The 12,526-nt window shown below is 40.1% G+C and overlaps 1 protein-coding gene across 1 annotated transcript in view; it reads left to right on the forward strand.

The window, feature by feature from the left end:
• The window catches only part of LOC107189142 (BAI1-associated protein 3), a gene marked incomplete at its 5' end in the record, with an annotated part of 165,721 nt that overhangs the window by 24,886 nt on the left and 128,309 nt on the right, over positions 1-12,526 (forward strand). Inside the window, one exon of the mRNA XM_015577617.1 lies at positions 6,285-6,431. Within this exon, the coding sequence (XP_015433103.1) occupies positions 6,285-6,431 (147 nt within the window). The remainder of the gene's footprint in view (positions 1-6,284; positions 6,432-12,526) is intronic.

A 12,526-nucleotide genomic window follows, 5' to 3' on the forward strand; every position in this document is an offset into this window, starting at 1 on the left:
CACCCGCTGAGAAAACTTTCTCCTTCACCCCATGAAATACGGTTTGTCTTGAGGGAAGAGCCAATGAAATTTGGGTTTTTCCCACCCCAGAAATGTATTCACGAGGCATTTCCGACTTTTCTACGTTAGACATATTCTGGCAGCCGTGCAGAGAACACCAATAAAGTTTCCGTTAAGTTTACGAGTGCTGATTCTTTTATAAAAGTCATTTTACCCTCATGTCAATTCCATTACAAGAGTTAGGAACAGGGATGGAAAAAGTAGCATTTTTGTGAAAGCGCTCCTATACCGGAACGATAAGCATTACCACTGTACGACCGACGGTCCGCTTATAGGCCTACATCCGCTTACACTTTTATGATCACTGTTACGTAGGAGAGTAACGAAAGCCCAAATCCCGATACCATTCCCATTCTATTTATAGACAAGGGTCGCACCAAGCGCTAAGCTTCCGACTACGGAGTGTGTCGAACGTAGGAAAATTTTCCTTTCTTTTAATTTAGTAAGTTTGACCTATTTGAATAATACTTGTTGAAGTTGAAATATCATTTTTATGACATAGAAAATTATAAATAAATTCCTGATTTCAAATTTCTCAAAAATAAGTCAATAAAATTTTGTTTACTGTTTGCCTACTGAAATAATTATAAATTATACTAAATGTGGGAATATATCGGATCACAGTTGTGAAAATATAACGAAGCATTGTTCGTTACAATCAAGCGTTCGTTAGGATCAAATGCTATTTAATTTTACTTAAACTGAACTTCAATTTTTGGAGATTAGTGTATTTTATTGTATGTTGCATTACAACAATTTAATGCCCTCCACGCCAACAAAATTATTTATATCTGTGTCACACATGTGTAAGATGGCTGTATTTTCAGCGTAATGTAATAATTCCTACACCAATATATACGTTAATGAACGTCCTTTCATAGCTTTCGTCTATCAATATTGTACCTTATTATTTAATGTTGCAAAATTAAATGTAAGGATGTTATGACGCGTCAAGTTTGCGGGTTGCGGAAGTCACCCAACGGTACAAGTTTATGACGATAAATAATGATTTTGTTAAATAATAATAATAATTTAATAAGAAATAAGTTTTGTTACTTTGTTCAATTTTAATTTAATTTTGTTTAATACTAATTAATAATAAATAATTCATAATAATAATAATAACTTAATGAGAAATAGATCGTTTAACTTCGTTTAATTTTAATTTCGTTTTATTTAAAATATATATTTTCTATAAAACATTTATAATAAACCAAAGTTAAATCCACTATGTTTGTTTTTAATGCACAATTTCCTAAATGTATAAAGATATATGTTTAAAAGATTTTAACAAATATATAACATATGCATAACAATACAATGCAATTTTCCCTTAGCGTTATTTATTTCTTAATTTATAACGTATACATTTATAGATTCAGTTCATAATTTTTATTATTTTATTTTTTTCTAATTTCGTTTCTTTTATTTATTGCATTGCATTAAATTTGTTACGCTTTTATTTGAATTTTCACAACGTAAAAGAAGAGTTTCAAGTTTTATTATTAAAAATTAGGTATGAATAATTTATTGAATGTTATCTCCAAACACTGGGACAGCTAAATAACTCGGCCAAATGAACGCTTTTAGAATATTTAGATATTAATAAAAGCGCCGCTTTTTAAGCTGTAATAGGAGCAGTTGTAGAGCGACTCTGTTGTGAAATCACTTTTGTTGGCTGGCACTCCCCGAGTGCCGGTATCGGGCAGGGCTTCCGATACCTCTGAAATCTACGCAGGGTCGAGACGACCAGAGAGTGGCGGTTGCCGGCTATCACGCCCCAGTATTCGCCTGTTCAGGAACGCCGCTATTCCGGAGACTCCTTGGGCTCTAAGGGTTTCCCCGCCAATAATCCCGACTCCCCTGGAGTCGGGTTGGAGTACGGCGCTTAGTCCCCTGGACGCGCCGGTACTCCCCGATCTGGGTGTTTCCCGCAGCCACCTCCGTTGAGAGTCCTTTGCGGAGGGAGGCGCCGGTCACTGCCAAATTGGTCCTACTCCGGTGGTACTGCTGTTTGCCGACTCTCCAGTCGACCGGTCGCCTCACGAGGACGGCTCCTCCACTGTTGTGTGACGGCGTGGTCATCTCCTAGGGCAGGAGACCCTTATGTCAAATATCCACCACCAGTTCCTGGCCGGGGTGGGGAAAACGGTTCCGGAGTCGGGTGTCGCCTCACGCTCGCCACGGCCCTGTAATTGCGCGCAGTTGCTCGGCGCGGTAAAAGACGCGGTTAGTCGCTATTCAAATGTTCGCAAGTTCTTGGGGTTCCTTTAGGAGCGCTCGTGTACATGCGAGTGCGTGTATGATCGACGTTTCGCGGGGCAGAGAGCAGTCCGGTTCCATACGGACTACGCTCCATGCTCGAATTTGGAACGGTCGTTACACTGTCAAAAAGCAGCGTAACAATATATATATATATATATATACACACACACACACACACACACACACACACACACACGCGCGCGCGCGCGCGCGCGCACGCACGCACGCACGCACGCACGCACGCACGCACGCACGCACACACACAGTGTATTCCCATTCATATATAATGTATTCCCCTTCACCAGACTACGGCCGACGCAGGCCGACGAGCAATAAACCTCGTCGCCAGACGAGGATTGTGTTGCGACGAATATCATTTCGTACCGATGTACGTGTACAGAAATACAATACTTATTTACTAACCAGATTAGTAAGGGTATGCATTAACTGGGAAATGTATACATTTACTGAATTAACGTTTTTACTGGGACATGTACATATAGAACTTCTATTGCAGCTTCAAATAAACAAATCCACAACAGAGTGAATGCAATTAGTGACGGTAGAAACTTTACGCGAAACAGATACAAAAAACTGAAAACTTAATATTTTACACTATAATTTTTTGTATTTTATGTACATATCTGTTATTCTCATATTCATAGATGTAAAGGTGTAAATAGAACCATCTCTTGCGTAAATCTGTTGTGTCTCTTTGTCGTACAGTTTCTACTGTCGCCATCTTACACCTTCGTCGGTGAACTGAGATTTTTCTAATTAAAATGATACCAAACACGACATAATTCGGATCACATTTACTCACGGAGAAAGTGTTAACCCTCCGAGTACTGGACGCGGCGGCCTGCGCCGATTAATTTCTGACTCACATCGATTGGCTACTAACGCAGAGTCACGGTGGCTCGACTTCAGGCCTTCACCGATATTGTACTAACGCAGTATCGATCGTTTGAGTTCGAGCGACTTTCACCGATATTGTACTACCACAGGTGCGTGTCGCCATCACTGGATTCTGTTTTCCTACATGAGTAAATATGATCGAAATTATGTCGTGTTTGGTATCACTATCATCAGAAAAATCTCACCAGTACGTTAGTAACAGCTTCATTCAGAAAGAAGCAATGGTAAAAATGTATCATCGTTGCATTCTGTCACCTATACTTAGAACAACATTTATACCTTCGTCGGGGACACGACGTTGACTGGACGGTGTCTCGATGGCGACTCGACGGCGTGGCTCGAGTCGACCCTCAATCCAGTGATGCCAGAATCATGGTACTGCTTACCCCCACCACTCTCCCACTCCGACGTACCATCGTCTCCCAGTATGACGTCCCGGCTACCCCCACTTTATGTCCACCGTGCTGACACACACAAGCATAGCCTAGCCCTGTCCGTGTGCGCTGGCCGTTCGAGAGACGGTGAGCTATATTTAGAAAAGAGTGGGGGTAAACCGTACACGATTCTGACATCACTGCTGCCTTGGAAATCCTGTTCGAATACCACTGCGGCGAAAATTCATGTTCTCGACGCGATGCCCCGCAACCTAAGCGCGTTAGCAGTCAAGAGACCCTGTTGAAATCCCAATGCGGCGGTTTTACTTTTTATTTTTAATTATTTTATAATTTCACTTTGTAATCTCTAAGTAAAATAAAAAAGTTAAAAAATATTAATACGGGAAGCATTTAAAAAGAAGAAAATAAATGTTTTCCACTTCAATATCTAAATTTTTTATTATATACATACATATTATGTTGTATACACATAAATTATTTTTACAATTAGATGTTATCCGCTAAAAACCGCTGAAGCTGGTCCACGTACATGCCGAATGGTCTTTTGATTTTCTCCATATGAAAAGAAAAAAACACAATTGAAATAGTAATTTTAATAACATAAGATAAAATATTAAGATTGCTATGAACTTATCTTTTTTTTGTTGAATTATTCTGTAATTTCGCTTCCTCGCTTTTGAGTAGAAGTTTCGCAGCTAACGAAAGTAACGAAGTACGATAGTCTTTTAAAACTATTTAAAATGTGCCTCATTGTAATATTTTGGAAATTCCTTTATTGCCGGAAATTTTCTTTATTGAACGAAATTTCGACGGCTAACGGTAATGAATTTCTAAAAGCTATTTCAACGGTAAGGGACTTTTAATTAGGTCCATCGTAGACGTCGTCGAATACGTTATTGTTTCATTATGTCAAAAGAGTCTTTTGACAAGAGGTAGTTAGGAATTTCAGGGGATTCGAAAGAAGTGCTTAGGCGCTCGAAAAAACAATATACTGCTAATAGTGATCCGCTATAGACTTCACAAACGACCTGTTAAATCCATATTACTTTAAATGACACCACTGAGACGAGTACGAGAGCTATCGATAATCTTTTTAGACCTCATTTCAAGTAATAAAGGGTGCAATTGGTACGATCGGCCGATCGTAAACGCCGCGCGAGCGGCTCGCTTACCTGGCACTGGGCGTACGGCTACCTTTAACAGGTCCTCTGTGAAGTCTATAGCGGATCACTATTATCAGTATATTGTTTTTTCGAGCGCCTAAGCACTTCTTTCGAATCCCCTGAAATTTTATCTTATGTTATTAAAATTACTATTTCAATTGTGTTTTTTTCTTTTCATATGTAGAAAAGCGAAAGACCATGCGGCATCGTATATACGTGGACCAGCTGCAGCGGTTTTCGTTAGCGGCGAAATGTATCATTAAAAAAAAAAAATGAATTTTAAAAATGCTTCCCGAATTAATATTTTTTAACTTTTCATTCAAACTTAACTTAGAGGTGGCAAGTAAAGCCAACAAAATTTAAAAGACTGAAGATACACTTATGACGTAATATTTTAATCTATTAGATTTTTGTACGAATGTTCAGATTAGTAATGTGTAGGGTTGTAAGGATAACATCTAATTGTAAAAGTAATTTATGTGTGTACAACATAATATGTATGTATATAATATAAAATTTAGATATTGAAGTGGAAAACATTTATTTTCTTCTTTTTAAATGCTTCCCGAATTAATATTTTTTAACTTTTTTATTTTACTTAGAGGTTACAAAGTGAAATGATAAAATAATTAAAAATAAAAAGTAAAACCGCCGCATTGGGATCCGCATAGGGTCTCTAGACTGCTGCTCGCGCGTTAGGCTGCGGGGCATCGCGTCGAGAACGTGAATTTTCGCCGCAGTGAGAATTGTGATTCGACGAGGATCTCCGAGGTCCTCTCCTTGTTTACGTTCCCGACTGACGTACCGAATGTCGGCGGAAAGACCCGAACGGCCAGCGCACACGGACAAGGCTGGGATATGCTTGGTGTGCCAGCACGGTGGACGTAAAGTGGGGGTAGCCGGGACGTCATAGTGGGAGACGATGGTACGTCGGAGTGGGAGAGTTGTGGGGGTAAGCAGTACCATGATTCTGGCGTCACTGGCTCAATCTCCATCTCTGATTCACTCACTGTCCTTTTCTGTTCCGGCAACATACCAAGGCCGTGGTCACACTGGCACCGTATTGGTCATCAGACTGTTTTTGTCAGACGTCGGCCGATCTGATTGGTTACTGCGCGTCCACGCACTGCTTCCCGATCTAATGCCCAGACTATGCTATACCATGGTTAAAACTGTAAGCGGTTTGTTCGATGAAAGGGCAATTTAAAAAAAGAATATCTACATTCACCTGTGCAAAAAAGAATGGTACAAAGTAGAAAATACGTTGCTCATTAGTTTTTTAAAAAGTAAAACTTCAGCAGTTACTTTAAAGGCGTTCGTTTCTTCTTCAAGAGAAGCCTGATGAACGATTTGCCTGAAGAACGATAATGTACGGTTTGGTCGCAACAAGTTCACTCGTAGTGTAGCAGGCGATTTGTTGATATTGCAATTCGTAGAAATTGCCGGGAACCGGAGACAAGTTATTGTAGCTTTACGAAATCAGTTTCAGGCTGTCGTTCAAGCGAAAGGAGCACACGAGCAGACGCGAGCATCGGGAGTCCTTAAGCGGCGCGTTGCCAGCGAAGTTCATACGGGCGACAACGGTGAAGCCACACACGCTCAGCCCGCGATGGAACGAGAAGTTTCGTTTGTAAGCAGCACCAAACCGTTCCCAAGGAGGCTTGTCTCTCCCCTCTAATTGATCCGTCAAACGGAAACGCGCTACGTACAAATCGTATCGGTCCAGCCGATAAGAGCCTTTAAGTCCGTTTAAACGTTCAAATAATTTGCGCAAACCGAATTGTAGGTACATACATGTTTGTGCAAACAAGTCGTTACACCTGAACGGAAACTGCCATGTTCAAATAGTTAGCGTGACCTGATTTGTGCATTCACGTTTGTACAACCAAATCGTTGTGTTTAAATTGAAGCTAACCCACCTGTCAAATAATTAGGGGAGATCGGGGTGAGATGGTGTTACTAAGAAAAAATAAGGGTAACTTTGTTATTTCTTATAGAAAAGAATAATATTTTACCATAACAATCTTATGTTTTAGGGACGAAAATATATATGTAAAGAAAAATAATTCTACAGTTATATTTGGTATAAAATAAAAAACTAATTTGTAAGCAAATTCGTCATCTTACCCGACTATTGGGTAAGATGGTTAAATTAATATTATTATATAATTTTTTGTATTATTATTTATAAACCACATGTGTGAAGTCATGAATTCGGTTGAACTTTCTGTTGCATGAATATTCTATTACAGTAGAAAGAAAATATAACATCTGTCTAAAAAATGTGTCGACTCCTGGAAATGAGAGATTTCTGGGATGATTAGAAACAACTTTTGCCATAGCGAAAATGTTATCCGAGTCTTTGTTAACGAGATATTAACGAAAAACCGCTACCAACCAGGGCGCGAGTTTGCCAGTCGAGTTTCCGCGCTAGCGGAGCGTACGCGCTGCGCTTGTACTATGGAGCTCCGAACAAGCAAGTCGGCATGCATGCCAGTAAACTGCGTGTAATAGCAAATAAAAAAGACGTAACAAATAAAATGATACTTTTTATCATCTTTCGTTTGTTAGTTAAATGAATGTAGCATAAATATAAAAAAATTATGTGTAACATAAATTAACTACGCACCACGCTTGTACTACGAAGCTCGGAACAAGCAAATCGGCATGCATCGCAAGAAACTACGTATAGGTAATAGCAAATAAAAAAGACGTAACAAATAAAATCATACTTTTTATCATTTGTCGTTCGTTATTTAAAGAGATTAGTGCATGAAGCATTAATGTAGGAAAATTATGTGTACCGTAAAAAGACAAATGCACATTTACTTTTTTAAACAGAATGGAAACTAATAATTATTTGAAGAGAGTGGCCCAGGAATTTGTGAATTACCTTTTCAAATAACGTATTAACGAAAAGGTAATGTAACAGAAAATGAATGAGAAGTGATCGTAGTTCGTTATTGAGATAAAAATCCGTAGTTTAATATCGGGCAGCAATGTTACTGTTAATGAATAAGTCTCAAGCCCGAAGAAAAATTGAAGTACACAAACTCTCAGAAGTATCACCGGTAATAAAACATAGCTTGAGTTAAGGTAAAGAAATAATAATCAGCAATAAATTGATTAGAACTTACTCTTTTGGAAATTCACCTGCAGTTTGCAAACCTGTGTCACTACGTCACTGGACCGATCTTTGTCATTGACGGCCGAAACGGTTTATGGCAGGGTATCGCCCAGTCCGCAGGTGATCGCAGGTATACCTCACCAGCCGAAGTTAAGGGTCGCAACGTCAAGTGCCTCCGGATTATTCTACCGAATATATATTCACTTCACTGCACGACCACCAACACTGATCGCCGGACACGATCACTTAAATTATTTTTCATCGAACCTGTTGTTACTATGTTACGAATATTGGTGGCCCCGAAACGGGCCGATAGTTTTCAATTTATCAGATGTTTCACGTAGCCAAACACTTGCACAGCAACAGGCGCATATCCGTTATTCTGTGCGTAACACCAAAGCATTACGTAATACTCCCGTGAACTAAACATCTCTGTCCCCCGATTGCTAACCGACTGATAGAAATTTTCCGAAAGGGCTCCCTCTACCACCAAGTAGTTTCCCATCGTTACATTGTGAGTTCATCCCTACCGCGGCAACAAGATTTAGGTAAAAAGAAACCAGCGTACTAGGAAAACACGTGCTTTGCAGAAGCGCAACGAACGAACCGTCGTGCAGTTTCACCGAAGTGCAGGCTTCGTTAATTGCTTCGAGATAGAAAACATACGTCATGTGTATCGGCTTGAAAGGGTCCAAAGAGAAGAGACCACGAACGTACCCATTGCTTCGGGATAGAACGCAGAAACTGTTTTTCTCGAGGCGCAGGAAACAAATTTCACGGACACATGTTGAGTTGACGCTGCTTGGCCCTGTCCGAGCACCTTAGCAGAAGCCGCAGCGAACGTCTCGCTACAGGGCGCAGGGAACTTTTATACCTGCAGACTGAATTTCAACCATTTGAGGAATCAATCAGCGTCGCACAACGTAACACAAATATCTGGAAATCGTAAAATTGCACTATCTGTTTAATTATACGCAGTGAAGTACTAAAGATAAGTCATCATTTTTCCAGTTTCGAATTGGTTAAAAAATATAGGCCATATTCGTGAAAATGGATTGTGTTTATGAATTTATATCTCGGAAATTATCTGTCATATTTGGTTGATTCCTGCTTTTGTTTTAATCCAGAAGGATCAACCTTCCTGAATAAACAATTCAATTCAAAACAGCAACTCTGAAAATTATAAACAAATTCTTATTGTGCACATTTTACATCGAGGTTGCGATTTTTTAAATCCGAAATAAATACTACCATATTCCTTGAAGTGTTTTCCATAAAATAAGCCTATCGTTGGGGTGATGCTGTTCATATTAACGTCGCAATAAGCTATTAAAGACAGCGGTGCTCCCCGGTTCAGGTAAAAAAACTGGGCGCTCCGCCATTACAGTCGACTACCGTACCGCTACCACTCCAGATTATTTCAGTGAAGTGAAAAACAATATCGATAGAAAACCATAAAAGTAAATCATCATAAAAGAATATATAAATATGAAAAACAAAAAGTATAAATATTTGAGTATTCAATTATTAAGTATATTCTATGTTGTACTTATATTATTATTATTTTATATTTGTGTAAATTATAAATTATCAATGACACTTTGATATTGTTTTCAACCTCATTGAAATAATCTGGAGTGGTAGCGATACAGTAATTGACCGTAATAACGGAGCGCATGGTTCGTTTACCATCTAGGGCTACTTCCACTCCTTCAACGTGGACGAAAGTAACTAATAAGAAATACGTATCAAATATAGTATGAGAATCACAGTCTCACATAGTTGTGTAAAAATTGGCTATTGTTAATTCGGGATGTTCCCTTGTGAGTCCACGTCTGCTACGAGGCCGAAGCAATTAGGCCGTAAATAACCGAATGTCCGCTCCGGTTTCTGCTAAGATGCTCAGACAGGGCCAAGCTGCGCCAATTCAACATGTGCCCGTGAACATTTTTTTCCCTGTTCCTCGATGAAGACACCGTAGTTTCTGCTTTCTATCTCCAAGCAATAGTACGGTGCGTGAGTGGTCCTCTTCTCTTCGGACCCTTTCAAAACACGTGATTTAACGTCACAATAGGTATCCTGGCAGTAAATTAACGGAGCCCGCGCTTCGGTGAAAATTCACGATGGGTTCGTTCGTTCCACTTCTGCAAAGCACGTGTTTTCCTAAGGCGCAGGTTTCTTTTTACCTAAATCTTGTTGCCGCGGTGGGGATGAACTCACAATGTAACGATGGGAAACTACTTGGTGATAGAGGGAGCCCATTCGGAAAATTTCTATCAGTCGGTTAGCAATCGGGGGACTGAGATGTTTAGTTCACGGGAGTATTACGCAATGCTTTGCTGTTACGCACAGAATAACGGATATGCGTCTGTTGCTGTGCAAGTGTTTGGCTACGTGAAATATCTGATAAATTGAAAACAATCGGCCCGTTTCGGGGACACCAATATTCGTAACGTAGCAACAACAGGTTTGATGAAAAATAATTTAAGTGATCGTGTCCGGCGATCAGTGTTGGTGGTCGTGCAGTGAAGTGAATACATATTCGGTGGAATAATCCGGAGGTACTTGACGTTGCAACCCTTAACTTCGGCTGGTGAGATATACCTACGATCACCTGCGGACAGGGCGATACCCTGCCATAAACCGTTTCGGCCGTCGATGACAAAGATCGGTCCAGTGACCTGGTGACAGGTTTGCAAACTGCAGGTGAATTTCCAAAAGAGTAAGTTCAAATCAATTTATTGCTGATTATAATTTTTTTAATTTAACGCAAGCTAAGACTTATTTCCGGCGATAATTCTGTAAGTTTCTCTACCCAAATTTTTCTTTGTACTTTTTGAAGAAACATATTCATTACTAGTAACATGGTTGCCCGTTATTAAACTACTTAATTTTTATGCCAATGTTACATCCCACGTTGTGGTCGGTACTTTATTTATAATTTCGGGTCCTGACTATTTTAAGGTGCTAAAGCACGCCCTGTCTAAACTTACCGGTGAAGTACGCAATTAGGAATAGAGAACGGGGGGGATAGGCAATGACTCTCGTTTATGATAACAACAAAGACAATATTAACAGTCAAATAAATAAAAGATACAAATAATTATTAACATACCAATAATGATGAAGATGAGTGATCGTTTCGTGTCGCTTTCAGTCGGCCCCGTCGGAATTTCGGGTCCTTGAAAGGGTAGAAGACTTGCTGGTGCTCGGAGCCGTGATACAGGGTTTGGGCACTGCGGGACACGTTGTCACCGTCTCGGACGTTTCACTTCGCGGTCTGGTGTCTTATAAAACTCGCCTGTTGGGCCGCGCGTAATCGCGAAGTCGCGTCGCACAAGGAAGAGATATCGTCGCGGAAACTCGAAACTGAATAGCTGAGTGACCGTTATCACTCAGCTCGCTGTTGCGTGTAAAGTGGAAGTGAAGCGCGACTGTCGAAGAGCGAACGAACTTGTCGAGGCAGAAGCGACACACGAGCCAAAAAACTAAGAGAGCTTCCCCGGTTTGGACAATCGTTTTATAAGTTCTTCCCCCCTTCCTTTATTGAAGAATGCGGAAGATACGGGGTAGCAACAAGCTATTGTTCGTAAGAGAATTCTCGAGTCGTCGTGGCGGTCTTTGGAAATTGCTGATGTTTCCGTTCCGCCGGTCAACGTCTCGAGGAAGGTCGACTACGCGCATAGCTTTGACGTGACGCTGAATTGACGGTTTTCGTTCGCTCTTTGCGTGTAAAGGTGGTCGGAAAAAATATGCAAGGGAAAGAGGAAATGAAGCTACAGGATATAACACCGTCGTTGTCGAGAAGAAGAGTAATGAGGAGGCGCTGAAGTTCAGCGTAAAATTCCTTAGCCTCTCTTTTTTAATAAATATTTGTTTCCATTCTGTTTAAAAAAGTAAATGTGCATTCGTCTTTTTACGTTACACACAATTTTCCTACATTAATGCTTCATTCATTAATCTCTATAAATAACAAACGATAAATGATAAAAAGTATGATTTCATTTATTACGTCTTTTTTAATTGCTACTACCTATACGTAGTTTCTTGCGATGCATACAGACTTGCTAGTTACGAGCTTTGTAGTACAAACGTGGCGCGTAGTCAACGCTACTGCGGGAGCTTCGCCGGCAGACTCACAAGCTGATTTCATTTTTGCTAAGGAAATAGTTGTTCCAATTCACCCCCCGAGTGTCCCATTTCTGGGTCGAGCAACATTTTTGTTACAATCTATCTGTATAAACAAGGTGTTCGACAACTAATGGGAAAAAACTTATGGGGTGATTCTTTGAGACAAAATAAGACAAAAATCAAGAATAACGAAATTGCGAAAAATGCTTCGTTTGTTAGTTATAACCGTTTAAAAATTGACCCAAATCATGGCAACCCGCGCGCACGGAGTGTCAGCGGATCACGGCTCATCAGGGGCGTAGTCACTTTAAAGACTCAACGACGTGCAGGAAAAGTCGATAGAACAGCTGTTTACTTACCCCGTAGAAGATGTCGATAACTTGTGCCCGCGGTATTTGAGTCGAATCCACCTGTATCGCATTAACTCTGATTACTCGATAAACTTCGCAAGAAATGTAAATATCTTC

Source organism: Dufourea novaeangliae, unplaced genomic scaffold, assembly GCF_001272555.1.
Source record: "Dufourea novaeangliae isolate 0120121106 unplaced genomic scaffold, ASM127255v1 scaffold150, whole genome shotgun sequence".
Classification (NCBI taxonomy): Eukaryota; Metazoa; Arthropoda; class Insecta; order Hymenoptera; family Halictidae; genus Dufourea; species Dufourea novaeangliae.